The sequence below is a fragment of the Doryrhamphus excisus genome, linkage group LG10 (genome assembly GCF_037039965.1).
Source record: "Doryrhamphus excisus strain RoL-2023G ecotype Guam linkage group LG10, RoL_Dexc_Guam_v1.1, whole genome shotgun sequence".
Taxonomy (NCBI): domain Eukaryota; kingdom Metazoa; phylum Chordata; class Actinopteri; order Syngnathiformes; family Syngnathidae; genus Doryrhamphus; species Doryrhamphus excisus.
This window is the reverse complement of record NC_136366.1, coordinates 14,627,685-14,652,449: the sequence shown is the minus strand read 5'-3', so window position 1 is coordinate 14,652,449 and position 24,765 is coordinate 14,627,685. Positions and strand designations below refer to the sequence as shown.

At 39.8% G+C, this 24,765-nt stretch overlaps 1 protein-coding gene across 11 annotated transcripts in view; it reads right to left on the bottom strand.

Annotated features, from left to right (window-relative positions):
- The window catches only part of vav2 (vav 2 guanine nucleotide exchange factor), a 152,629-nt gene that overhangs the window by 85,393 nt on the left and 42,471 nt on the right, over nucleotides 1-24,765 (bottom strand). For all 11 annotated transcript variants that reach the window (XM_058050475.2, XM_058050490.2, XM_058050495.2 and 8 more), the window contains exon 3: nucleotides 21,647-21,763. In XM_058050475.2, the coding sequence (XP_057906458.1) occupies nucleotides 21,647-21,763 (117 nt within the window). The remainder of the gene's footprint in view (nucleotides 1-21,646; nucleotides 21,764-24,765) is intronic.

The following is a 24,765-nucleotide window of genomic DNA, read 5'->3' as shown; positions in this document are numbered from 1 at the left end:
TATACGTAGCAAATTCTGCCCTTCAGACATATTAAAATTGCTAGCCTGAAAAAAACATTTGCACACACAATTTAAAAGTAAAAAGTAAAAATGACTTTAATGAAAAGTCATTAATTCAGTCGTATTCATGTAGCTTTAGAAATATCTCTCAATTATTTATTCTCTTGTCATCTTATGTCCCCCTAGGGGACAGAACTGTCAATCTTGTTGTACAAACCACTGTATGGTTTGCTGGCACCAGCATGCAATCACTCAGTTATCATACAAATCTCCAAAAAATTAACACAAGTAGATGCATTTTGTTTATTTTGTTTTTTGAGTGTTACATAAAAATGATTTGGATTTTATGTCATAATTGACACGCTTTATTTCTGTATGTTCAGTTTTATCGTACATAAATTGGTATTGAGAACCTGTTATCCGCCTGCTGAGCTAGTAAGAGGAGACCAAACTTTAGCGAGAGCAAAACAACACGAATAGTGAAAGCCACCCGTCTCATTCGCACCCCCTGATACGTCTTCCCACCCCGCCTCACTATTTGAGAAGCACTGAGGTCGACGGAGAGAAATTTTAGAATGCATGAAACCAACATTGCAGCCATTATTAAGTTCATTATCAAACGTCTTTCTATTTCTTATTATCTTACATAATCCAGAAAATGTCAGAAATTATTCATTTGGAAAATTCACTTAAATGGGGAAAATCCTAATGATTTTTGAATGAACTGTAACACTTCTGAATGACTTAAAAGATCAGCCAGTAATTGTCATCATTGCAGACTTCAGCCTGCTCACTTTTTTTTATTTTTTCAACTGCCATCGATTCTTGCATTAAAATGGACAGCAACTTCAAGCATGATGGGAGTTTAAATTTGGGTAATCTGATGAATAAATTAATGGGTTTTTCCACTTTAATCCCATTTTACACAGTCCACAATTGGACCCCGGGTTGCTGTCTAAATGGTTCATTCTCACTCTGACTGAGGGCCAGTCCAGGGTGTACCCCGCTTCTCCCCCAAAGTCAGCCAGGATAGGCTCCAGGCTGTGTTGGCTGATCTAAAATGAACACAGCCACAATGTGGATTGATGAATGAGAGGGGCTATCAAATCAAAATGTCATCTAACATCTCTTGGCAAGCTTTTGTTTTATTATGGGAAAACTGCTTTTTATGACAATCCGTGCTTGTGAATTAAAACAGGGCCGCTTATAAAAATCGTATGCATAGATACAATTCTCCTGAGGAAAAGGTTAACAGCCATTGTTCATTTTTACTGACCATATAAATGGATTCATACACATAAAACATTAAATAAATCCTTCAGTATGTCCTACCTTAAAAGTTTTTGTTTGTGTATGTAGAAATATAACAATATTGTCACATTTCTGGAAAATTCATGAATGTGACGATGGACAAAAAGGGTAACACCAAGATGGGGGAGAGCCAAAGTGAATTTGTTGAGCCAGTGATAGATTGTTGAAAGGAGGAGTGTAAAACAAACAAGTTGGGGAAAAATAAACATTGATTGGAAATGATTTATTTGGGAGAAGCTTTACTGGAAAAAAACAACATTATACGTATACAAGGTGTGCAGTCCATGCCAACAATATTCGTCAGGTATTACACTGACCCTAAATTCAGTTGTTGTTGTCAAATACAGTCATACCAACATTAATTTTTGTATTATTTGGTTTTCAGCCAAAATGTAGCCAAAATATAGCCTTTTGTTAATATTTTTGAGTGTCTAGAATGGATATTATTTACTATGGGGAAAATTGCAGCCGCATGGTGCCCTAGTGGTTAGCACATGAGGAGATTGGGTTCAATTCTTCGCTTGGCATCTCTGTGTGGAGTATGCATGTTCTCCCCATGCGTGCATGGGCTTTCTCCGGTTACTGGTGTTGTCCGTTACTGGTCTAAAATCTATTCTTTTGAAAATGTGCTGTGCTTAAACAATGCCCGAACCAGTACTTAAAAAATGGAAACCATACAAATTTTGTTCATAATTTTGCTGGGCCTGCTACTTATTGTCATGTACAACTATATGCTGCTCCTGTCATTCAGTTGTATGGGATGAGATCGGGAGCTCGGTGAACTTGCTTGTTGGACTCGCTGGCTTGCTACGTTATTTTAGCTTATTCAGCCGCCCAGGTATGTCCTCAATGTCATTGTGTAACTGAATAATAGTTAACGTCTTACATTAATATACAGCATACCTGTTCTGTGTGCTAGTCTGTGGTTGAAGAACGATAAAAAAAGTGATTTGTTGCAGGTGGTCTGCATTCATTTAGCACCCATGGCTACTTGGTTTTGCGTTTACTACAGTTTAGAGACCCCAAATTCCTGACACACTATGCAAAGTGTGTCAAGTAAGAACAGCTCTGCATAAGCTGTGTAAAGCTTTCGAAGTAAGGGAGCCATCATTTTCAAAAGGTAAGCAGCAGCAGCTGAGAACCTTGTACTAATTTTCAGTTGTCATGGTGATTAACATCTGAGGAACATGATCATCTAACTCTGGATATGACTGCTTAATTAAGCTTAACCTGACACCCTCATTCAGGTATCCATCATTTACTTAGACAGCATGTTTAAAAGATGCAATAAAACAGCATTTAAATCACAGTTATGCATATCTTAAAGTCTGACAAATGAGCCTATAGTGGCGAACTTGTAGGTAAATGCATTTGACAAGGAGATTATTATTGCTTTATCAAACAGGATATCATACCTCATGACAGGAAAACTAATAAATCGGAATCCCTTGCCGGTGATAACAGAGGTAGAAACAGAGTAGCCTGGTAGTATTTCCCATAGACCTGGTTTACAGCATCAAAAAGCTATTCTCTCAAGCTGAATCAGGTTCACTGCACCGGTGTGTTTAATTGGACAAGGAGATCAGACAGGGAGTGTAGCTACTAATTGCTGCAATGTCTGTAGGATGAGGCCTGACAAGATAAACTGCAAAGGCAAGAAGAGATAGTAGAACGGCATTAAGATTGCATGGTGGTTGATTGTATCCAGTGGAGTAAGAAGGAAGGCATGAATACAGTCTGCTCTGAACAACACCATAATGTGCTCAGGAGTGCCTGTTTAGCTGCACACTAAATGGTTGATTCCCCAGCCCTAACGCCAAAGAGTTATTAAATACATCTTTTGTCTGCCTCTGGTGAGCTGAAAGTCAAATCAATACGCCACATCACCCTGAAATGTCTGTATTTTGTTTGAAAGGACCGTGCTAATTAAAAGTTAGAAGCCGCTTTTGCTGGATGCTAAAATGATGTTTGTTTGCCAAGAGACTGTGCCAGATGTTACATTTCTTCATGTATCTCCTATAATGCAGTACTATTACTTGTGACATACCATATTAGGTAGTATTAAGCTCTATATGTGATCCTCAAGCACGCCATTGACGGAGGCCATTAAAGTGACAGCGTGATATTTTAATGCCTTGCAGCTTGATCTTGGGATTTCTACACCAGTATCATAATGCAATTATTGAAACATTTGCTGACACACAGGTACTCAGCGGTCTATTATCACCCTCGCATGCACACAAATTGTCTCTCAGATTAAATAAGCATGCAACAAAGCAAATAACCCCAGCAAATCACTTTAAGTGGGCCGTGTTTGTATCTGTGTGTGACTGGCCGTGTTGAGCATTGTGTATTTGTTTTATGGCTGTATTACCCTAATTGGTCACAGGGATCATTCTGTTATTATGGCCTATTTGCATGCTTATTTATGTGTTGAAACCAATCAGGAGGAAAATGGGTAAAGGGTGGCATTGGTGGCTGCCACATTCACATGTTATGTGAAGTTGATACTTTTTGCACTTATATTACATACATTTACAATTAGCAGATACAATTACCTGATGATTCCCTGATGTGCTGATCGAGCTGTAGACTGACCGCAGACCAGTCACAGAGGCCATGTCAAACAAACTCTATGGGCGCTGACGTGTTATTCAGGTTGCATGATAAACGTATGCACTTTGTATGTCGTGTGTCATTTGTGTCTTTCATAGGTTTTGGACAAAATGTATTTTTTTTTCTACATCACACTTGCAGACCCTCATGTGTGTCGTGCGCCACACATGCACCCAACATACATTACCACAATCAATTATTTTGTTTGTTCTCCACGTGTGTTGAGATCTTACTCCTTCATGGTCACCATAAGTCACCAAAAATTGGGAATTGCAAAAAACACACAGCCAAAAAAAAAAAATAACATATGGCTTAACTCTGCACGTTTTACTTTTTCTGCTTCCGTCCGGTAGAATCCCTGTGTGAATGTGCCCTACATCGTTATTCAGGTGAAGTCCAAAGCCCATAGTGAGAGACTGTCACGCTTTGTGAGAAAAGAGGACAAATCACACATTTGCCTCTCTTTAGAGCATGAGCATCAAAGGCCGGCTGTCAACAAACAGCAGAGCATGTGGTATGATGATGGCACATACCAGTGCCTTGTGTGAGCCGTGGAAGGTGGCATCATATCAACAGGGACACCATTCAACTGGATATTCAGGGATAAAGGTTAAGATTTGGTCACCCTTTTTTATTATGGTTTTGTTAAATGCGTGTATGTGATCTTTTTATAGGTCATTAATGTGTTCTGTCTATAGTGACTAGGTGTTAATTTAGGTCACAGTCACATCGCACTTCGTTTGTAGACCGACAACCACTCCTTTATAGTAAGCATATGCAGCCATACAAGCAAGCATGCATTTGTAATACATAAAATAACATAATCTGAGGAATGCCATAATGTTGATGTACGAAACAAAAGAAAAGAAAGACCATCCAAAATCTTCTCAAAAGGTCCAGATGGCATGCTTTGATTGTGAGAAACAAGAATGATCTTTTTCTTGGGGCTTCAAATTAAAGCCAGTCATTGATTTCCACTTTATAGTCTTGCAATGATGCTGCCTCCCTTTCCAAAGGGCATCTATAAAATAAACAAAAACAAATGCTGCCACTGTGCTGAGGTTAAGCCTGGGGTTATTACTTCACATGAAAATATTTCTATGCATCCTTAGCCTGGAGGAGCATGCACACACACAATCCTGAATTGCCACGCATGCAGAGAGAAGAGGAGACCTGCTCCATCCCCATGGTCACACAGATCCCCAGGGCGTCCAATCTAATCAATATTTAAATGACGGACTTCATAGACATGCAGCAAAGCCCACACAAGCTGATGGTTTTGTGAATTACAAAAATGGTGGTGCAGCTAAAACTATTTTATATGACACGACAATGCATCATAGACACCTCAAGATGGTGCCTTTATGTGTATTGGAAATAATAGAATGCACCAAGTGGCAAAGTTCAGTCTGATATTCCATTGTTATTCCAACTGTTTCTTAACGTTTTGAACATCAGATTGATGACAACTCAACTTTCAACTCATTTTATTAACTGTGCTGAATGTCGTCACTCTCTGATGATGCTGGGTAGTCTGCTTGATTGATTGACAGACTCTGTGAAGGGTGACAACTGTTCAGTCTTCTTCTTTCTCTTTGGGCTTTTCCCTTCAGGGGTCGCCACAGCAAATCAATTGTCTCCATCCAACCCTGTCTTCTGCATTTGTCTTTCTCACATCAACTACACTCATTTCCTCCTTCACTACATCCATAAACCTCCTCTTTGTTCTTCCTCTACGCCTCCTACCTGGCAGCATCCTTCTACCAATATATTCACTATCTCTCCTCAGGACATGTCCCAACCATCTCAGTCTGGCCTCTCTGATGTTATCTCCAAGGCCTCTAACATGTAATGTTCTTCTGATGTACTCGTTCCTGATCCTATCCATCCTGGTCACTCCCAATGAGAACATCAGCATCCTCATCCCTGCTACCTCCAGTTCTGCTTCCTGTCTTTTCCTCAGTTAAGAAATATGGGATCCACAAATGTGCCTGCATATATTTGTAGTGTTGCAAGTAAAACACACTGGGTGATAAAATATACTTATTTCATATTATGTGAAAAATTCCTGATTTTCCTGATAAAACCTTCCCGACAACAAATACCTTCACCATAATAGATGGACTCGAGTACACAAAAAAACTTGTACCAGTGTAAAAAGAGGTTTCAAAAAAGCTTTAAAAAGTCTACAAATGTAATTAAGTAACAATTATCACTTCCACAGCATTGTGATCACAGAAAGTGAGAGCAAATCCTTTTTGGGCTCATTAGAAGGGTCTACCTGCCATCCTGTGATTACCTCCATGCGTACTAATTGTCTGGTGCTAAAGGCGAACGTAACAGCATAGCCTTTGCCACCGCTCTCAGTCTCATTATCCCACAGAATTAGAAGGCCAATTACAGGGCATTAGTTTGACAGCAGGATAGCAAAATCCTTTCCGCCATTAGGTTACACATAAAACTTACCACACAGCCATAGGTTCAAGCATACAAACAGTTAGATGGATGGATGTTTCTACTTACAGCCAATAAGCTGCGTTAAGTATGGTGTTGAACATAAAGAGGGATAGAGGGGGCTATTTGAGTTAAGCATCCACTGCACTGCCACACATCCATATGATTTGCAGCTTCTGTAATCAAACATGAGAAAAACATGGGAAAAGGGAACAGGCGCAGACCCTATTGGTAGAAGAGGTCAATAACAGTGGGCAAACTCTTCATTAAATCCCGACTTCCAGGAATAGATGGAGTGGGGGAGGTGTATAAGGAAAAGGAGACACAGGGTAGCAATATCCCCTGGGAGCAGTATTAATAGACAGACAGATGAGGTGAACAAAGGATAGTATGGCTGCTCTGGTAAGATGAGGTCACAGTATGGACAACAAAGGCATTCTAAGGCATGATGGTGTTTCAATGTCTACATTATCGTCTGATCTGTGCCCTCTGTATCCCAAAGCTTCAGGGCAGTCGGGTCATGTTGGATATCAAACAATACAAACACTTTGAACTTTTACTTTATTTATATATTTTAGCAACCCATTCTTTAATGTGCTACTTGTAGTCCTAGTCTTCCACAGCAAGATAGTCCTGCATTCATTCTGGTGTGGGCGCTTGTTTAATGCAGTTTGTCTGCACAAATCTGTCTTGGTGGTCTGGCTTCTTTTTACAAGGCAAAAAATATGCTAACTCAATAGTTTTCATGTTCTTACTTGTTAGTGTAAATATGTGTGTGAATGGTTGGTTGCCTCTATAAACTCCACAACTGACTCTGATGTCGCCCATCCATCGGCTAATGTCATCCGCTGCAGTTCCCTGACTGGATAAGTGATTTAGACAATGGATGGATGGTCGAATGCACACATAACGTCATACGTTTTCATTGATTGTGCACGTCCTTATTTGGTTACAAATGTATACCTTGCTAACTGGGTTAAAGTACCAAGCATTGTAAAAGTGCTCTGATTCATTATCACTAAGCGTTGAACATTATTCTGGTCTATGCTGTCATTATAAACCTGATTACTACCCAAAAGGTACTTGAAATACACACTTTTAAAACTTTGGTGCACATGGTATGATATTGTGAAGGTACGATAATAACCTTGGGCAAATACATCATAGTTTAACCGCATTATAAATCTCTAAACTGCGTCATTTTTAAACCATATACAATAATTTCCGGTGCATAAGCCGCTACTTTTTTCTTAAACTTAAACTTAAGCTTAATAATTCAATGCAGTGCCTCAGATGTCATGGTCAATGAAATGCTTTTCTGGGAAGAAATGCATGACAGGAAATTAATTCTAAACTCGTATTGTGCTTGCATATTTATTACCTACTTTTTAAGTGTTAAGTTGCTGTGTGATGATTTTAGCATGCCTTCTTGCAATGCCTTATTTTAAGTAATGACCTGCAATTACCAATGGCTTGACAAACCATCATGCTAAAATGCTAGCAATTGTTTGTTTGGATTATTGATATTTAGAATTTATGTCACATGTTAATGTGAATCGAGATCACCCTCGTTAATACTTAGGATTGCTGTCCCTCACTGTTTTCTGGGTAGGCAGAAATAAATCACTTCACACCACAAAATCATCACAGGATCATTTTGACAGTCGATGCTGACTTTGGTGATCCTCTGCTTGTTTTGGATGAATACTTTTTCAATACGTCATTTTGCAACGAGATACAATTAATCAAGACAAAATTCTTGAATTCATTACATATTATGCTAATTGTGAGTGTGTATCGCTGTTTGCATGTTGGACCACATTACAAAGTGCTTTACTCACCACACCGCTGCTTGTATACAGCAGTCTTGTGAGAGACTCCATTAATAACTCATGACCACAACATTGCCTTACTTTGTTGGGAGGGGTTTTGATCCAGCAAAAAGTACTCGGTTGTTGTGTAAAGTACACGCTGACCTCTCTGTGTTCAACTAGAGTGATATTTCTATTGTTTTGTCAGCTTTTATCAGTGATCTACGACTTCCAGCGTATGCATTCTCTGCAGAATAAAAAAAATAAATTCTTCCCAGACTAATGATTCAGTTGCGTTAAACATTATAAGATTCATTGATGTAATTGTGGGCTGTCTTTTCCCCTCCAATTTAATTTCCCTGCTTTTCAGCCATAGAGTTAAGTTAATTCGCTGTGGCAGATAAAGTTGTATAGTCATGGATCAAGCACTGATGTGATCCGTGCCTATCAAGGTGCTTTGTGTCTGTGTAGTTTTTATTTGATGGGGAGAGGAAGAATTGGTGCCTGCCTGTCAGACCCTGATAAATGATTCCCTGTGAAATATCTCCATGAAATCTGCCTTTATCAAGAATTGAGGCTTTTTCAGCCACGTCATTAGCATTGCAATTTATGGGACAGCTCCCAAGCTCAACAAATCTATCCCCTTGTGTACCTGGCCAATTCAGGCCAGATTAGTGGAAATTAGGTAGGGCAGGTATTAATAATGCATCTGATGATGACTGCAGCGTTGAGATATCCTGGTGTTCTGCTGTTTCACAAACTCTGCTCTTCTTTTGTAGTTTGGAAACTGGAATTTCGGCACTTTTGTCATCTTTGTGAGTCTAATAGTTAAAGACCAAAGACATACTGTTATGTCAGCATTATACAAAATAGATTGATTGAAATATCTTCTTATTTAAATGGTAAAAGTATAATAAGCAGCACAAGCTAAATGGAATAATGTCACAAAAGGCACCATTGGAATGCAACATGGATTATAATTCATATTTTTAGATGTAAATAATGTACTTGTTTTAATTTTGGTACATAATTTTCAGTCCTTAAGGGTAGTTTTGTCATAGATTTACATAAAAGTGTGAGAGGATGGAAGGATGGAAGCCAATATCCCAACCAGGGATGTTGTTATAGGGATTGTGCATATATTGAAATGATGCAATCTGATCTGTGCATGACAACAAAAAACAGCCCTTAGACAATGGGGTCAAAATTGACTTATAAATAAGACTCATTATGGGACTGCAGCTGGGACTGGGGGCTGGGGGTGGTGGTGGGGGTGGGGGTGGCGGTCTATTCAACCCCAGATGATGCCAAAAGGGTCCAGCAATTGTGAGAAATGGTTGGCCTTAAAAATGGAAGGATGGCAGAGGGCTACCAGGAGGTTAAATTTTTCCTCCCTTACAGGACAAAATTATAAATAGCAAGCGGGGCCATCCTGTAGGCAGGAAGTGTGAGGAGATGAGGCAACGACAACATCCTGTTCAGCTCATTGCGTGAGGAAAAAAACGCAAACATCCCCTCTCCCTGCAGTGTTTTTCCTCATGTGCAGCCTCTTACGTGATATGACAGTGATAAAAAGGTAATCGGAAGGCAGCTTAGTGAGCAATTGTACACTCTTGTGTGAGTGCAATTGTGTGCTCTATGGGAACTTTTGGGAGCATTTGTTGTGTGTGATGGCCCCAGCCACAGGCAGGGGTGCTGCGCTTATTGGATTATATATCTCCCAGTAATACAAGAAGTTGCTATTAAGGTCAGGAGCCTGGGGTAGGAGGAAAAGAGGAGGAGGAGGTTCAAGGGAGAAGAAAAGGAAGCTGTGATTTGAATGTGTGGCGGTCTGAGACGTTTGCTGTCTCTTTGTCTCTCGTCACTGACACTGTGGGCTGTGTCATTGCCGCCCGAGGCACACAGCCTCAACAAGCAAGAACTGCTCCCAGCAAACCCCTCCAACAAAGGAAAGCAACTGACATTATTAACATCAGTCTGGAGTAAATGCACCTAATGCATTGGGTAATTAATAAAACACCATTTACATGAAAATATTCTAAGCGGCCATTAAAAATAATTATGAACAATGACATTGCATTTATGCGCTCCGGGTATTTCAAGGAAGGGCCGAAGCTATTCACATCTAAGATGGCGGGGGTTTGTCTAAATGCATTCCTGCTGCCCAGACATGAAAAATGTTGTGGATCAGCTGATGTCAAATGAGCCACATTTTTTTAGAGTTCTGAAAGTTATCTCAGCACTGCAACCAATCTCAAGTCGACAAAATCAGTGGGATGAAAAATACTCTTTTTGTGTGTGAGGATTGCTGAGCCAGCAATTACCTTGTACATATGCTTTTTCTCAGATATAATTCACAGAGAATCAGGGTTGCTGCCGTAGACAGTGTTACCGGGGCTACGGCACACGTCTTGGCATTTACATGGTTTACATAACTTGGCTACCGTAATGCTTGCCAAGTTGTATTCACTTTGACGAGCCTGAGGGATGTGGGTGTGTTTCTGAAATAGACTGATTAAATACTTTCTTTCAAGCAGAAAATGACTGTCATTGCAGCAATTTTCATAATTGGGGGATTTCATACACTTCACTAAAACTTTGACATTATTTTTGGGAAAAAACAATCTAGTTAAAATTCAGTCCTGTTACCCTTTTTTATTATGTTACCCCCTCTGAAAAATATTGTACAAGTCCCAAGGACTTTCGTCCAGCTCCTCCCAGCATATTCCCAGGCATTCCCAGGCCAGTTGATCATCGTCTGAGGGGCCAATACACATTTGAGCAGTTCAGTAAGCGTATTATTGGATTTAGAGTGGTTAAAAAAGACTAAAAAAGACCAAAAAGTTTATTTTGAGGGAGTTACAACAAAAAAATGTAACCAATTTGATGAAATGACCCTTCTATTATTAGAGAGGACTCCCAATGGGGGTTTACATATAAATCATAATTTGAAGTCGAACTTGTAAATCATTTCCTAATCCTTTATTCCAGTTCATCCTTCCTCTCAACAAATTCTCTTCAGCTGAATCACTTGTCTGGTGCATTTTATTTGCACAGAGACTCAGAGAACAGTAAGTCCAAAATCATTTATCAGTACTGAATATTGGCAAAGCGGCGGTCTTGTATGTGGGCTTTTTTTGTGTATGGGATGTGTGTCAACACATTGAGTACTCTGAATGAGCTGTTTATTCACATCTGTTTCATTCATATGGCTGTGGAGCTGCCTTATTGGCAGATCATTTTGTCAGGTCATTCTATTTCCTTCCAGTTAATGGAGAACAGCGAGATACGGCAGCAGCGCCAAATTCCCAGCCTAAAACGTGGGTGGAAACGGGGACTTTAGATGAAATTACTGCCAAGAGCCATTCAGAGTCAGAGAGCCATGCATACAAGTCACTGAAGCAAATATAATCTATTATGTTTACAGGTTGTCTGTACTGTATATTATATAGTATGGTATTGTACACAGTGTATCTCATATAGTGCACGCCCATATAAGGAAGCCTGTCTATGTATGACATCACAAACCTCCAGTTTGACAATGCCCTCTAAAACAGAGTGTTTTGAACTAAGTCAAACTTCTTTCAGGGCTCACTTCAAAATATGAAAACCTCATTATCTGAAACGTTGGCATCATTTAACACGAGAATACAACATTCTAACTACTACTCTAACTTTATAGGTCAGAAAAGTGGAAAAAGCACAATAAATATCCTCTTTAATCACCACTTTGTGATATCGAAAAGAAAAAGATGGTGAATTATGCTCCTTATTATGGGGTAAAACTGAGTTGATTTATTTCCCTCTGAGGACACGACACAATACTTTGTTTTCCAAATACAACATTTTAAAACCTTGGACAAAAAATGTGGCTTATTTCTCTAATCATGGTTAAAAAATTATTGACAATTTTTTTTTTAAATTTGTCCTGATTCTACAAATGAGCTCGCTTTTGTGAAAGCTCCAATATCTAAACTACTATACCAACGTAAACCACACAAAAACAGGTTGTTTTACATCAAAATAATAATTTACTTACAAATATAACACCAGGAACTATTTATTTAATTGTCACATTTGGAATTGAACTGTGTGTGTGCACGCGTACATGTGTGCATGCATTAAAATTCGCATTAAAACGCCCCCTTGTGGCCGTTTTTATGGCTTAAAATTGCTCTGAAGCGAAATGCATTAGCGGGTAGTTGCATCAACACCTAATTTCTGCCTCTTGCAGAAAAAAAAGATGTGTAAATACATTCCGGCATTCAGGTTAATAAAAGTTTGGTTTTGAATGAGTTAATGTATACTATTGTAGGATATTTTTCCAACATAACATAACTGTATACATAACTGGCAGCGTATGAAAAACATTCGTGGCAAAGTTATGGAAGAACCCAAACAATATTTATTTTTTCCTTTTCTGCAATTATAGCGTATTCAATGCTACTGAAAGCTCGTAAGAACATACGGCGTTCCTCCACATTTTAAAAATGACTTGATGTGGACCACAAACTGCCGCTGCTGAATGTCTGCGGCCATCTCCCGTGAATTACTAGTTCTCTCCGTAATGAAAGCTACCCAGTGTGATGACCGACTGCATGCATGCGTACATACATGTGTCTGGACAATTCTGCAACCACAAGCACAACAACCGCACTGTTCTCCTCAGGGTGGAAACATGCCGTACCAGGAAGACCCAGGCTAACAAAGTCTCCACTGTGTGTGTGCGTGTGTGTGTGTGACTGAGTGTGCCAGTCTGCTGAAACCCTCTGCTCTCTATATTGGCACACTGTTGCAGGTGTGAGCAGTCACTGATTCGACTTTGGTCGTTAATGCTGTGCACAGCTTGGCTCCTTTTCCTGGCAAGCGGGGCAAAGCTGAATTTGTCTTTTTGAGAGGAAACTAGAACACATCTACCAGCAGATCTCGAGTTATTTTAGTTAGTAATGGTTTGACCTCTAAATTTGGAGCTTTCCTCTAATGATTTAAAAACCTTTAGGCTCTTTTTCCCTGGAATAACAAGCAGGAACTGTAATGATTAAGTTCAATAGTTATGCAGCTTGAAAATGATTGGCTTTCTTACCAATAGCGATACAACAATACTGTATTGTCCAATATTAACAAATATTCAGGGATTTCCAAGCATAATTAAATGCAGTAAATTATACTAACACATTAACCCACTGTTCTTGTTCTGTTCTTGTTGCAGTTGTTACCACTTTCATTTATTCATTAATTTTCTACCGCTTATCCTCACTAGGGTCACAGGGGTGCTGGAGCCTATCCCAGCTGTCTTTGGGAGAAAGGTGGGGTACACCCTGGACTGGTCACCAGCCAATCACAGGGCACATATAGACAAACAACCATTCACACTCACATTCATACCAATGGACAATTTGGAGTCACAGATTAACATAACATGACGTTTTAGTTTTGCTTAGATCAGGGGTCTCAAACTCAATTTACTTGGGCGCCACTGGAGCTAGGGTTTGGGTGAGACTGGGACGCATCAGGGTTTCCAAAAAAATAAAAAAAACGCATTTATTAAAAACAGAAAAATGAATAAACTTTGCGTTGGTTCCAATTTTCTACAAGAAAAGCTCTGATAAAACATTCCAATGTTCTCAAATATCTTTTTATTTTTCTACACAAAATAAGATGAAAAATAAATAAACAAATCAAGAATAAAGAAAATCAATCAATCAGTAACAAATAAATATAATAATAATAATAAAACGGCAAATAATAAAAACGTAAGAAACCACATATAGTTGGTGGGTAGACAAATTATTTTTTTCAGATTAAAATGAACAAAGCATTATTAGAGCCCTGTAGACATGACAAAACACGACTATAGTCACATTTATACTCTTTGTATTTACAACATATTGCACAACTGCAGGGTCTTGAGACACATGCTAACTCGCAAACTAGAGAGCTAGCGACCTAAACGGTAGCCTTCAAGTTATTTCCTTTAAACTTAAATAGCCAAAAACTTACCACTTCCACACGGATAGGGAGTATAACTATTAACAGTTATTTAACCTTTAACATGAACATTAATCAAACGTAATAATTTTTTCTGGGTACATGATACCATACAGCATCCATATCAAACTTGCGCGGGCCGCACTAACATTAAACTTTCATATCAAGGCGGAGGCCACAAACTAGTGTCCTCCGGGCCACATTTGGCCCATGGGCCGCGTGTTTGAGACCCTTGTCTTAGATTCTAGAATATTCCATCTTACTTTTTATGATGGAAAGATTAGAGACTGGTGTGAATGTTTGTATGAATGTAGTAACAATGAATGCTCCTACTCTTAATCCTATTGTTGTTTATCTTTTCCCATCTTTCTCCTCACTTTCACTTGTGCCTGGGGAAGCACCCAAACTAATTTCCTTTCCCTGAATTTTCACTACTCTTATTGAACCTATCTCCATCCTTCCCCCTCTTCCTCTTTGTCAATCTTTCACCCTAATCTCCATAATGCAGTTTCTGGCAGGGGCTGCTGTATATGTTTTGTCCACGGCTGAGCTCCAGCAGTGGGATGATGAGCAGGTACCTATGGGCACTCTTCTTTCTCTACTGGTAATTGCAGCTGAGGCAGACGGAGAACAGCATGAGGTTGAAGCCTCCTCACACACACACACGCACGGTACAGACTCAGTCAGAGGTTGAAGCAAATGTCAGCTACAGCCAGTGACTACCTCCAGAGTAATCCCTTGCTCCCTTGTTCCAAAATGTGTCAGTCTGTAGTCAGACACAAGACCAGTCTTCCATCTCTGTATGGCAAGACCTCCCACTCTTGAAAACAGATTTCTGGTGGTACCTAGCGTTTGCGACAATGTAGACAAGTTGATAAACAAAATATAGCCAATAATCCCACCTCCATTGTGGAGCAGAGAGGGGTTATCGTGCCCTTGTTGGAACTACAAAATAATTATGCATTCACTTGAGAATCCCAAATTATCTTGCTGTTCTCAAACCTTATTAGTTTTCAGATGTAATGTTCACAATATTAAATTAGGAGCTGAAGTGGGGAAAGTTCTGACTTCATCCAAGCATAAAGTCGTCCACTCTACTTCCCACATATGGCTTGTCTCTTATTGCTACATGCAGGAAAATAAATGATTAGTAGCATGAAGGAGGACATCAATTTTGTGGCCGCTGCAGGGGGGCGTTAATAACACGGCAGCCATCTACTCAACACCACACAATAAGGAGCCTGACTGCTAGCTTTTATTGACTTCATTGAATTACGGCATGCCTTGCACAAAACACTACAGGTAAAAACACAACAATAATTGAAATTTATGGTTGTATATGTTTGAATTATTTAATGTAAATGAAATTTACCTGTGTTTTACATAACACTGAATATCCGATATAATACAATACATCTTGCAGAAAGGCACACAAAGTTTTGACTGATGTTGAGATCCGGAGTGGTACCAAAAAATCAAGGTGGTTGGCGATAAATCTACTCGGTTTTAATAGTGATTAATCACATTTTATTCATAGTTAACTCTGAATTAATCATAATTAATTACAGACCGAAAGAAGCGTTTATCTATAACAAGTAGGGATGTAAATAAAACACATCGGTACAACCGCCTCACTTCTCTCCGGGAGTTGACATATCTCGTGACAACTCAACTCACAGAGACAGTCGAAGCAAAAACGCTTTTTGTGAGCGCCACCTGCCAGGGCTTTGAAGCTAAACTTACCATTCAAAGTACCAATTTCTTTATCCATTTCTGCTCAATATGTGTTCCAGCTTGTGGCTGCATTTCCTCAAACTACAGTGTGGGCCGAGGGTCAAAGAGGACGTGCACACGTTAATTGCGAGTCAGTGCCGTTCCACGAATGAATTAATTAATTTCCATTAAGCTTGACATCCCTAGTAAAAATTTAAGAAAATGTTGAGCGATGAGGACAAAAAGTGAGACAGACCTGAGTAACTAATGTGAGATATGAAGAAAGCAAGGATGAGTGAATGGAGCATTGGGGACAGAGCATGAAGAATAAAGTGTATCGGTGTGTATGTGTCAACATCTCACTTTAAAAGTGTAGCTAAAACTTTCTCGAATACATGCTGCCACTAATGAGTCCATGTCATCCACTAAGTCTAATTTCTATTTTACTGGCCTTTGATAGGAGATATCAGAGACCACTGACTCCAGCAGACTTTATGGCCCATGGCTTCAGAGAGGGACAATGTGTATGTGCGTGTGTGTATTGTGTCTGTGTGTGTCTACCTGCCTGTACCCGTGTGTGTCATTCGCCACCCTGATGTGTTCCTGTTGATGAACACATTTAATGGCAGCTACAGACAGAGCAGTCAATGATCCAATTGACTCCCGTGGCTATTTCCGCTTCTCTGGTCACAAACATCTGACACTGTGATTTTTGTTTAATGGATAATGCAGTGTTGACGTAGGACCGTTACACTGTTGCAATACTATAGACCACATCTCAATTTGGATGTTTTGTCATTTGAAATACATTGCATTTTATTCTTTTTCATTGTTAAGGTTGCTAAAGAAACTATCCAGCTTCGTTGGGCTGCTCGCCCCAGTAGTTCCAGCACTGGGTGGAGGTGGGTCTGGTATACGTCATGGTAATTACTTAGCGAAATACTTTTGCTTAATCAATGTCTACCTGATCAAAACAATACTGTCGCACAAAGAACTGAGCTGTACCACTTGTTGAAACCCGGGAAGAGGGTCCGTCATACAATCAATATTATTGAAAGTGGATTGATGCAATATCTCATAATTAGTTCCTCATTTGCCTTGAAGTTTAGCTCCACAGAGAAGAACATCAGGTAATGTGAAAAATGAAAATGTATTTTAGTTTGCAACAACCTCCCGATGAGAGAAACAGACTGCCAGAAAACAACTATGTTTTTGTGTTTTGGTGAATGCCAACCTCCTTCTCAACAGAGAATTCTTTGACGTGACACACAGCCATTTGGTAGCTCATGATTTAATCATGTTTTTTTGAAAAGCAGCTTAGTCTTCGGATCTCGTCTCAACATTGTGTGACAAATAGTTTTCAGCTATATGATCCATAAAGGATGTTGAGCCATAGCTTAGTGTAAAAATGTGAATAACTGGGATCATTTTACACTTTGAGAGCATTACATAGCAGCGTGAGTATATACATCTACAGTGAAATGTGTGCACGTGTATTACTGTATGAAACATGCGGGTTGAGCCTGTGTGATTGTTTTGAAGGGGATCAAAAAAATCATTGAGTCTGCATTTACTGTATCTATGGATGTACTATATGCAGTCGAACCATGGTTTTCGAGTGCACCAGTTTTTGATGAACATTTTTTCCCAAAATATTGCCTCCTTTTTCATACACTGTCTTGGTTATGGTACAATAATGCATGTTACCAGCTCGTCAACTACTAGGCAAAAGAAAGCTGCAATTGCCAACGTGTTCATAAAGAAGGCGAGAAAGACTATTAAATGCAAACAAATACAGAGGTGGCGTCTGCATGGCCATTGGCTGATTCCCTATTTAGAAATTCCGTAAATATAGACAGCTGCAACAATTAATCAATGGTTAATCAACAACTATATTGGTAATGTATTATTTTTTTATATTCAAATATGTATCAATATCGCCTGATTTCATCCTCTCAAATGGATTTTTTTTTTTTATTTAGAGGAAATTGCACAATGGTTAAGATAATAACAACAAATCATTGCAGACTGGGGTCATCCCAGATCTTTGAAATTGAATTATGAATAAAAAAAAATAAAAGTCATATGAAACAGGTGAGTAAGGAACAGCTGGAGGGGATCCAGATGGCACAGAGATTTCGTTGAAATGGCGCATAAACAGGCCATGTAGAGCACAAACGTTGGCCTCATCCATCACGCAAACAATGAAAAATATCTAGGTCCACTACGACTTGTTGCCATCTGTGGTATCACACAATCATGTCATCTCTATTACAATGTACGCGTGAACACCGTTATGGCTACACCATCTTACAATCCATGCCAAGAAAACAGCATTTAATGACCGTACCTCAGACAACAAACGAAAGCTTAGCAACCACCTGTGTCTGCAGGAATCGCAGTAACAAGCAGCAGGAATAATGAGGTCATGGATGATCGGGAAAGGGGAGTCTAAGCACAGGAGGGAGAGGAAGTTCCCATTTATAATTCATATCAAATGAATTATCATCAGTACTGTGGCATTTGGAATGAATTATTGAGCATGTCTCGGAAGCTTTGTGGAGAAACTTGCAGTTGATGGGGGCGGAGGGGATGATGGACAGAGAGTGAGGTAAGAGGGTAGAGTAAGCAGACACTAAAGCGTCTGTGGAGGTAGGAGTGTGTTTTTAGAGTAATGATGACTTAGTCTATCTGCGGTAAGTCCTGGGTGTAAGCTTGGATACATAAGAGGTGATGTTGTGTTGGCAGTGGTAGTGGTAATGGATATGAATATACAGTAATTCTGCATTACCTCTTGGGGAAGGGTATGCAAGTATCATTTCACCGCCCTTTTTCCACTGCAGGAACTAGTCTGATTTACTTTGGCACCTTTCCATTCGCCCGACCCCAAACTTTCTCTGAAATAAGTACCTAAAAGCAAGAAGCAAGATTCATAAAACATTTAAGGCTTTGTGTTGCAGGACCCTAATTTGTTGCACCAATTATGTTTACTCACCTTGTTTAAACTCAAAATGGCGATCTCTGAGTGTATTTGCAAATAGTAATGGTCATGATTACATCACACGGTACGATGCTCATCAGAGGTTTTGGTGTGTTGATTGGTTAGTGAATTGGTTCGCAGGTTTTCCCTTTTCTGCAAAAACAATTTCCACTTTGTAGAGAACTGGCCCATGGGTCTTGGAAAAAATAATTTGAATATTCACCCAGCTTGCATTGTGGTCAATGGTAGCAGTGATCTACCTGAATGTGCACTGCGACCAACTAATTCAGTAATGTAAAAGTACTTCCCAGAATGTCAGGATTTTCCAATTGAACAAGTCAATCTGACATGTTTGCAGTTATGGAATTGAAACTTTGAGGGCTTTGCACTGAGGTCAAAAACTACTGAGGTAAGCAGCATTCGGAGAATGCAGAGAACAAGAAAGAAATGAAAGAGGCAAAGTTGACTGTGGAAACAATTCACCGCATCAGAAAGAGTAATCAAAGATCTCCGACCAATGGCAATAACTCTATTCTGACACAGTGGCAACTCACTGGCCACTAGTTTGTCTTATCACAACCCAATTCCACTCAGAGTGGCTGAGAGGTTGATGAGTGGGAAGTGGTGGACAGTCATGAAGAAGAGACAAATGAGCAAAGTGCACCGGAAAGCAAACACAGAAAGTGGGTTCAAATTAAATTGTGGTCCCTTCTGTTTTGAGCTGTATGGTAAAACTGATTTGATTTATTTTTTCACATTAGCTGTGGTGTCCAAGTATTCAAATAGATTCCCAAATCCTGATATCAAACAATGCTTTAATATGTTAATAATATTAACACTGTGCAACTGAGCCAGCAAGTGATACAAATAATGGCGTCTACATTTCAAATGTAGAAGGGAGCGAAGGGAAGGGAGCAAAATCTGACAGAAACTTCCCTTCCTTCACCGCTCTTCAGTTACAGATGGAAAATTACCAAACTGTTGATAGATGACTAACAGGTGCAGGCTAATTATGCTAATCATGGCAACAGCCAAATAAACTGATTGCCGTGTTCATTTAAATGACAGCAATGTTCCTTCGGTGGCTAATTAAAATAGGTTGGGAGAACGGAAATGAGGCGGCTGGGTTCAGATGAAAGTGGGTGTTTAAATAAAAATGTTCTCTGGGGTCTACTGTAATACGCTGCATTTCATTGGTTTAATGATGTCATAATGAATTTGTAATGATGGGGGATGGGTGAGGATGCAGAAAAAGGAGGAAAGGTGAGATGTGCATGGCACCATAGAGTTTCTGCTACTATAAAAAAGTAGTTCATGTAGTATAGCTGTGGTCAGAAGTCACTGGATGTCATAATAAATTGGATTTTTGGTAAGTAAATACTGCCATTCTGCAGTATGCTCGGGTTTAAGTAGCATGAGCTAATGAGAAAGTGGCTGCAGGCCCCAAACCGGAAACCAGAGGAACTGAAACGGACACACAAAATGAGAATTACACCTGGGATGTGACTTTGAGCCATCAAAAGCATGTAGTATGCAATATATCAGTTTTTTTTAATTAATATTGGAATCTGAATCTATGAGTGTATGTAAACTCCTGACAACAACTGTTGGCGTCATCCGCCACTCCCTATTTTGGGGGCGGTTAAAGTAAAAAATCTAATGAGGCCTTTGAGGATGAGTATGTACAGGATAAACATACAATTCATTCTCAATCTAAGGGAGTAAGGGAGGTTTGGAAATGGCAATGATGTTTGAAGTTTCATTGCGATCCAGGAAAAGGCATCATTAGAGCGCGAGGTGATGATCAGAGGATAGGGGAAACAAACTCCGGGGCGCGTGGCAGCCACCATGGATTTTGGTTTTAATAGGTGGACAGGGTGTCGTGAATGGTTATAAAGGAAGCTGTATAAAGCTGTTTCCCATGTTACCCCACAATCCTTTCCTTCACTATATTATCCAACTTTTAAGTTAAGACGTATTCATGCTGCGGACACACTAAAAGCAGAACATTGATCCATGGAAGATGGACTGAAGGGACTCTTTAAGTAGAAATAGCATTCTCTTAACTTTCTGTCAACGCCATTCCTGAATTTAAATGTATGTCACATTAGTAAGGATCTACTCAGTTCGATATATTATAATGCAATGTTTGGCCTTAATGGGAAATCCATAATGGAGACAAGCCCGCTACCACCAATACCATACAAAAGCAATTTCCAAAATGACATATAGAGGGCCTATGTGATTGATTCTGACGGCTGTTTGAGAGTCAATAAGCTTGCAGTGAATGGTATTAAAATGGTCTTGAGGTTTATCTACAACCTGGTAAGTCTCCTTGTCTCCTTTTTCTTTTTGTTCATATTATTTTTTAAATCCAGTTTAGGATTAGCCAAGTCGTTGAAATGATCAACAGCATTTGAGAACCACACATTTTCAATGTCCAATGTCATCATGGCACCTATTAACTGTCCAAAAAACTGCGCTGACCATCACCAAAGGTTTACAAACCCACTGAATCATAGAGTGAGTAAGAAATCATGCTGTGATTTGATCATGTATCTCAATGAGCCATACCCGATTTAAATTTCAAGACAGGTCAACAATAGGTCATAGCACCTGAATGATATTATGACTGACATAACCAGTGTCATGTTGCTAAGAACCCATTGTGCTTAGAACGCAGCCCGAAGGCAGAGAAATGTTTAGCCGATGACGGACTCACCACAAGAGTCTGGGAATGCAGAGGATTAAAAGCGGAGCTCAATTTACTCACCTTGCCAAAGTCTCTGACATCGAAGAGGTCAAAAGGGTCAAACAGCTCACTGTTCCGCAGGCCAAACTTGTCATGGCATACCTTGAGGAATGTCCGGATGTTCTTCAAACACAGGAACTACAAGACAGGACAATGATGCAAAATGTCAGCGACATTAAATTTATTAAGATCCAACAATACTCCAAAATTCCACAGCCATACAGTTGCATTTAACGACATGAAATTTCCAATCTCCTGGGTGATGCTGATCTTTTTTGGTCTGATTGTATGATTTGTTTGCCACCACAAGGTGAGCTGACGGATTGCCCCTGAGGCTGATGGGCTGTCTCTCTGATCAAGATAAGAAAGTTAGAGTGGCGCCCGTTTTCTGACATCAGACAAGCCCACCAGCACAGACATGCCTCAGGGTGCTTTGCTTCCTGGGCAAAGACACTGGCCTCATGCACAAAATCAAAGGGCCGAAGGTCATAAATCTGACATTACACATTTTTTTTTCAATATAGAATGGTAAAGCTCTGGATGTCCAGCTCTTACAAAAAAAACTTGACCTCACACCAGTGAGGTCAAATATGTAATATCTGGGGCATAACAAAGCAAGCATCTGCCTAGCTGTAATTCAAGAAGCTAATATGCAATCTCAGCAGAGAAAATAATCACAATAATAAAGACACTGTTGTCATACTACTATAATCAGGAATGAATTACAGTGCTTCCCATACAGTCATTTATTTGTGCCGTCCGGCCATTAATAAATCTTGACCACCACATAAGGGAATTTGGCTTGTCATTACAACTCCATACAGCGGATGCCGTCACAACGTTCCTTTCCATGAGTATTTGTATCAGTATTTCTCTGCAGACCCATTTTGAGTGCTTTTTTTAAGTACAATAATTATTTTTGATAGGCACTGCCTTCCTGGAAATATGCAAATATAAACTATTATTCTGCATTATTGATTTGTTTTAGTTGGCATTCCTTCTTTTGGTTATGTGCTCTAAAATACATTTTGCTCATATAATTGAGTGCATTTATTTACGTTTAAAAAGATTATATGCATGTATTTCGGAGGCAATTTTAAAAAATAAATTGTAAGCTTGATAAGCTCAATAAAAGTGGGTGCAAAATGAATGTCTTATTTTGCACTTTGGGAGACACCGCCCCCTCCCGACCTAATATCATTCACAGGTGGGTCCAATTGCATGGCCCTGCCATTTGCTGGTGACCCGTCCAGGGGTATACCACACCTCTCGCCCAAAGTCAGCTGCGATTGGCTCCAGCATACTCCCGCTGTACTAGCGAGGATAGAAAATGGATGCAGTGGTGTAAAAAAGATAACGATGGTATCAAGTTGCTTGCCACAAATACATTGCAGTCCGGTGGGAAGACCAAATTATTATGATACCTGTCAAGCACACAAGCTTTCCATTGCAAAGGACACAAGAGCTAGTACATTATTAGATGCTGCAATGATGTTGGCCGATAAAGCTTATAAAAATAACAAAAAACACCATTATTTATTGGATGTTCTGCTTGAAGCCGTAAAACCATCCTTCCAATTGATGCTTTCATTAAACAAGTAAAAAGGTCCCAGCTTTGGTCATCACACTTCAAGCTGGGCTAATGCCTGCATGCATTTCAGGTCGTAACCGCAGCACTCATAGGTGTTCATGTTCGAGGGCGTTTCCAGAGCATTAACCTTCTCCAAGTGTAGCAAAATGCATTTCAACCTGACTGCACCTTAATGAGACATTGTGCTTCCCATTGCTCCGGTTGACCAAGTGAGACATCCTTCATCAGCCTGCCGCACTAATTAGCTTTCATTGTTTGAACGGCAAAAAAATTATCAAGTCAAGCGTACCCCCCTCACCCCCCTTCAGTTACTTAACAGCTAAAGAGCTGCTTTCATCTCGTATGATCATCATTTGCGGTATTTCAACGGGCCTCATCTGGCCACACCTGAGAGCCTTGCTGACTCATTTTCATTCAAGTGTGCACATCTGCTCAGTCCCGATGTCATGGGTGAGGACACCACGATAGAACCGCCCTGACTTGCTGAAAAGAAATGTGATTGGTTGGCTACCAAAGTGACATTTGCAGCTCAGTGGCGAAGGTTATCGTGTCTGTGAATCTTCACGTGCAGCGGGTGTAAAAAAAAAAAAAAAACGAAGGTTATTTTCCTAGTCTAGCTATGAAAGGGTAACATTTGCTGGAGTGGTTTCGAGACCAGAAAGAAGGAGAGAGAGAGAGAGAGGAGGGGGAGAAGGATGTGTCTGACATTCTAATAAATGTTTAGAGATAAGACAGCAGCAAAGCACTAGGCAGAATTACTATGATCTTGGTGGAAAAAAATATGCCTGGTAGAGTATGTAGCGTGAGAGTGCATCTGGGAATAAATAGGCTGTGGTCATCTCCTTAGGCTAAAGCTGCGCTCAGCACAATCCATCAGGAATTACCTTTCTGCAGCCACCAACACTTTCAGGTTTAGATAGAGATATTTGTCATTGTTGTGAATGCATCACAGCAACAAAATGTATTAAACTGCCACCAATGCAAATCGCTGTAGTCTAGTCTTGGCTGTTTTTGAACTTACACAGATAAAAGACTGAAGTCATATTTGTAACGGGAATATTTTATGATGCCTTCCCAGGGCCTGACATTTTTTCACACCCGCTCTGATTTGAAGTAATATTGAGAAACTGTAGTATTTCTATATTGTGCAAACTGTACAAACCAAATTGCTGGCACCAGTGCTACCATCATGAATACAGACACTAACAACCTGCCAACCTTGAAGAAAATGAAGTATAGTCTAGTACAGGGGTCTCAAACATGCGGCCCGCGGGCCAAATGTGGCCCGCAGGACACTAGTTTGAGGTCCCCGCCTTGATATGAAAGTTTAATGTTAGTGCGGCCCGTGCAGGTGTGATATGGATGCTGTATGGTATCATGTACCCAGAAAAAATTATTACGTTTGATTAATGTTCATGTTAGTGTAAATTAACCATTTTCAAAATACAAATATAATGCATTCAGAGGATGTGATATGAAGTGTAATACGGTATCTGTGACTGTTGTGGTCTCTTTAAAAATTGGGCCCTGGGTGCTAGCGAGTGGCCCA